At 29.8% G+C, this 5,291-nt stretch overlaps 1 protein-coding gene across 1 annotated transcript; it reads right to left on the bottom strand.

The window, feature by feature from the left end:
- Positions 1-679: 679 nt before the first annotated feature.
- On the bottom strand, positions 680-3,184 carry LOC117120460. The gene is made up of 5 exons (XM_033265487.1): positions 3,084-3,184; positions 2,398-2,502; positions 1,634-1,750; positions 1,124-1,226; positions 680-892 (listed from the first exon to the last, which is right to left on the bottom strand). The coding sequence occupies exons 1-5, from the start codon at positions 3,168-3,170 to the stop codon at positions 723-725; spliced, it is 582 nt and encodes a 193-aa protein (XP_033121378.1). The 5' UTR covers positions 3,171-3,184; the 3' UTR covers positions 680-722.
- Positions 3,185-5,291: the final 2,107 nt, after the last annotated feature.

The following is a 5,291-nucleotide window of genomic DNA, read 5'->3' as shown; positions in this document are numbered from 1 at the left end:
AACTTACACGCGCACACTAGCGCGTGCATGTTAAAAGTTGAGTAGAAAACGAACGTACACTGTAATCAAAGATACTAGAAATACAAGATAGAGTTCTCCACACCAAAAAAGTGTTCCACCGTGTTCCACCGAAATGCATGGTGGGAATACAAAAAATGGGACGCCCCCTACAGCTGGATCCAAAAAAAACTTGTGCCAAACTTTCGTTACCAAGTCGTCGCGTATTTTATTATCAATTCTCAACAAAGATACTAGATATAAAAACAAACTGGAATAGACACCCAGACAGTGACATTGGTGAATACATAACCTCCTTGGTGGCGGTAGAAATCGTTGCTATTATCCAAATAATAGACAAAACAATTAAAGCATAATCATGAATCAGTAAAGAATAAAACAACAATACAGCGCAGAATCGCATGGCCGGACGCCCTCTTAGTGAAAACGTTTTCCTCCATTGGTGGAAAAGGAAGGGCGCCTTTTGCGTCTGGATATACTTAGCAACAGAAGGGCGCCCTGTACGTTGGGCACGAAGTATAGGAAACTTGCATGGTTAAAAAGAAGGGCGCCGCCTACGTTGGGCACGACTTCCGCCTCATTTTTACAATGCGAGAACTCTATCTTGTATTTCTAGTATCTTTGCTGTAATGTAAAAACCAACTGAAAAAAAGCAAGCAAAGTAAATCGATATAAAGTACAAAACCTAATACATCCGATTGTACTTACTCTTTCCCAAGCATGGCTTTGACACAAGATGTTTTTCCAGAACCCTCGTTACCTAGGAACATCAGTCTTGAATTAACAACTGTTATTTCACCGTTTTTAAGTGCATCTTTGAATGCTTTGACGGCATCGGGACCCCTGGCTAAAATCTCTGACGGAACTGATAGTTCTATTTCATTCAAAAAAGTAAAAAGCAAAGAAAAAAAATCAAATACTTTAATAATTTAATTCACTTTCTAAATTACATGTATTTTAATTAATTGTGATAACGTTTTTTTTTTACAATAATAATAACAAAACGGATATAATATATTCTTATATATTCATTAAATGGCTCCTTATTGTGTCGAATTATTATAAAATAATAGAAAAAGAATGTGTAAGATAAGTGTTATCATACCTTCAAGTAAATTTTTTAATTTTGTCTTTTTCTCTCTTCTTGTGGATTCTTCGTATCTTTTACATTCGTTATCATCATACTCATCAAGAGGCGTCTTTCCAGACTGCAATAACAGACACAAGCACGCGATGATTGGTTTCATTGCATGGATGACGGTTGCAAATTAAATAAACAGGAAACAGTGGTATATTTTGGTTTAGAAACCAATGATATAATAATAAAATGGTAAATAATAATTTAAATATCAACACTATTAGCATTACAACTTTATAACTATTGTTGTAAATTACTATCACATCACATCGGAAATAAAAATATTCATTGAAATCATACTTCAAAAAGAATCAGCATTATTTACTATGATATTAATCGATTTAATACTTATATGAATTTATATTTATTACGTTGGTTTTTATTAGTAAAAGTGATTTTAGTAGTTTCATATAAAGTTGTTGTATTAAGGTCATTGACTGATATTCTTTTGATGCATTTCATTTTTCTGTACATTACCTCATTTTTTATTGTCACCGACGCACCGAAGGTGATCATCAGAATTGCGAGTTCCTTGTGTTGCTCGTGCGTCAGCTCCTTCTTCTGTAGACATTCATGTAGTGGTGTGCGTCCCCACTGCAATGAAATGATAATCAACGTCAAGTTTGTTGTACACGCACAACACAAGAATATAAATTAACAAATATTACGCAATTAAAACGTAAAAGTACCTGAAATAATTTATAACTGGTATAATTCATTAACGCCAATGTAATATGTAATAATGATAATAATAGGCCTATTAAAATTTATCATTATGATATTGATTATAATATTACGATGATGATGATCATGAGGACAAATAAAATTTAAATAAATACTAACATATAATGGAATGATAATATTACTCCAGCTAATAATATTTATAACGAAAATGATGCCGATGATGGTAATTGTGATGATGATGATGATGGCACTAACAATAGTAATAATACAATACTGTAATGATAATGGTGTTAAAAAGGATATTATTGAAATATGGCTTTTTATATTATAATACATGACGGGCAGTACTTAGTACAGTAGTTAGAATTATACAACGATAAATAAAAAAAACTATCTCAACCCAGTTGTAAATATAATAGGCCCTAAATTATTATTAATACAATAATATTAGATTACTTTTACTAAATTAGAACGTGATGTATTGAATGTGTTTGTGAGTGAATTAGTGTTAATTTGTTAGCAATGAATAAAGTGTTGTTTTCTTCTACTGTACTCACTCCGTCTTGCGTGTTAATGTTCTTGTTGTTTTTTTCCAACACGCGTCTCATTGCTGACGCGCGTGCGTTGAGCGCCAAGTATTGGAGAATAGTGAAACCAAAAGACTACAAGACAAACGTAGAATATGATGAGAAAGAAATAATAAACAACAACAAGAAACTATACACACACCACATATCAACAACACATAACAACTCACAAACATTACACATACATTACTTATTACATTCATCATTATTAAATACTAATTACATTATTTAATATTTTTAAAACGTGGTTTTTTAGGCGAAATCGCGCAAAAAATGTTTGTATCAATTGGCCTATGTTTTACACACAATAGTAAATTATTTACAAATTGGGATTTTTAACGAAAATACTTTTTGTGAAAAATATCAATTTTATTGTCACCAATTTATTCAGTAAACTGTATTAAGCAGAACAAATCCAAACATCACCATTTTTGTAAGTGTAATATGTATTTTTTCACAATGTTTCATATGAAATAGTGATAATGGCCATAACATAGGCTTTTTCTGTGTTGTAAAATATGTCAAATAAATCATGAAATAAAAGTCTCATTTTTAACCCAACATGAAATAAATCACTTTGAGTTATTTGTATGTTGTATGATGTGTACACATGCTGTGTGCTTGTGATGTTTAAAATGCTATTTAATTCCACTCACCTGCTGGTGTTCTAAACACTCAACTGTTGCCGTTTCAATCATATTCTCCAACACATCATCTGGTGCGCCGTACCTCACAGCGTGCATTAATAGCGTCTCGTCGTACTACGAAAACAAACATTATACTGAATTACGATACAGTTCATACAACTACCAACAATATTTTTTACGCGTTTCATAATTTCAATGGTACGATGATATTCCAATATCATTTAAGAACTACTAAATTATAAATAGTTAAAAATGTGTGTTATAATACACACATTCATTTAAATATATTATATTGATTTTATTTACGATAAATTTTTGGTCCTTTTTTCACAATTATTAAGAGTTAAAATAAGATTAACAAAAATACTGTAATGTTATTTATAAGTGTTTTGGAAAAGGGAATAAGGTACTGTGTCAGTGAATATGTCGAGACATAACTTTTACTGTAGTTGTTGAGTCATGGTTTATGTTTAGTATGTTAAAAAATGATATTACTGTACTAATAATAGGCCTTTTACTTAGCATGTCTATATTTTGTTAGTACAGTAGTATAGTAGGCCCCTATTATATTACCTTGTAAACTGTTTTTGCGTTATTGATAAGCTATTTTGAAAAGGGAGTACGTTACTGTGTCAGTGAATAGGTCTAAACATAAACGTATAGTTGTTGGACCATGGTTTTGTGTTTAGTATTTAAAAATTTAAAAAATGATATTAGCATGTCTATGTTTTGTCAGTACAGTTTAGTAGGCCCTATGCCTTAATAAATTGTTCGTGCGTAAACCACGTAACATTTATAAAACAGGAGAATACTTGACAACGGCGCGACGGTGTAAATGATTTTAATTTTATTTTTTTAAATTATTTTTAATACTGATTAACTAAAAAGAAGTAGGAACAATTAGATTTGATAAATCATTTAGTACGAAAGTCCCTAGACTAAATACTGTATGGCCAATTTAGTAGTTTGCGCCAAAAATATTAGAACGTATTATTTTTGTACGTCTGTAAAATAATGTGTTTTTTTTATTGAAACTTTTAACATAATAAAATACACAATGTAAGTAATTTAAATATAACAAATAATATTTTCGAAAAAAAATCATTAGTTTATCACCCCTCCCTCGTCACATTTAGGAAAATTCTTTTGACAGTGACAGTCAGTTATTTAAATATAACATGTGATCAAATTATTAATATAATACTATTTTTTAAAATTCATTTAATTAATGGACTTTTTCTTGAGAAATGAAAATGATATTAACAATTAAATGATGTGGATTTACTAATGAATTTAGATAAAATATTAACCAGAATAAATCAATACATGCCTCATTAAATCACTTTGTATACTGTTTTTTGTATGTTATATTGTTTTATTTTATAAGCACAGGAAAGCAAATTTCATGTATATTTTTATATGTGACAATAAAATCTATCTTGAATTTTGAATCTTGATATTGAATGCCATCGATATCGTAAAAGTGCAAGTTCAAATAAATATTGTTGAACTACAGAGGGCGCTAGACTCGTTTTTTTTAGTTATCAGGGAAACTTATCAATGCGGAAGTTTATCAACTAACGAACTAATTTGTAGGCCAAATATAAATAAAATGTATATTGGCCACACGGCTTGTACTTAACAAGAATGACAATGTGGTTTAATTGAGCATGGTGCATTTTAAACGAGAACTTCCTTTATAAAAAGCAATTATTGTGAAAATGTTTATATTTCTTTAGTACAGTGTGAATGGTAGAGGATAGTAATAAATGCTCATAATAAAGATATTTTCAAGCCCCGAAACCTAAATACCGGGCTGTGTTCAGCGTTAGATAATTTTACCATTTATTAAGTAAAGTAATAATATTGGTTACAATATTAGAATAATGGTTTGAAGACAAAAACATCAAAATAGACCCCTCGCCAATGAGATGGCCAAATATTATTCACCAAACATGGCTAAATTAAATAATAATAAATTTCTTTATAAAAACCATCAATATTGTTTTATTTATTATTAGTAAATAAACATCTCTTCATGGTTGGTTATTTCAGCATGGAAGGGCATTTCATTTTTTTTATTGATTTAATCCGTTGATTTTGTATCTTTATCAATATCTTATTCTAAATTCTCTGATTACAGTAAAACACAATTTATGTTAAATAAATTATTTTCACTAATATTTTAGTCTATAATATGAACACTCATTGGTATAG

Source organism: Anneissia japonica, unplaced genomic scaffold (assembly GCF_011630105.1).
Source record: "Anneissia japonica isolate Jap-2015-1 unplaced genomic scaffold, ASM1163010v1 scaffold12205_len5479_cov117, whole genome shotgun sequence".
In the NCBI taxonomy this organism is placed as follows: Eukaryota; Metazoa; Echinodermata; class Crinoidea; order Comatulida; family Comatulidae; genus Anneissia; species Anneissia japonica.
This window is presented reverse-complemented; position numbering and strand designations above follow the sequence as displayed.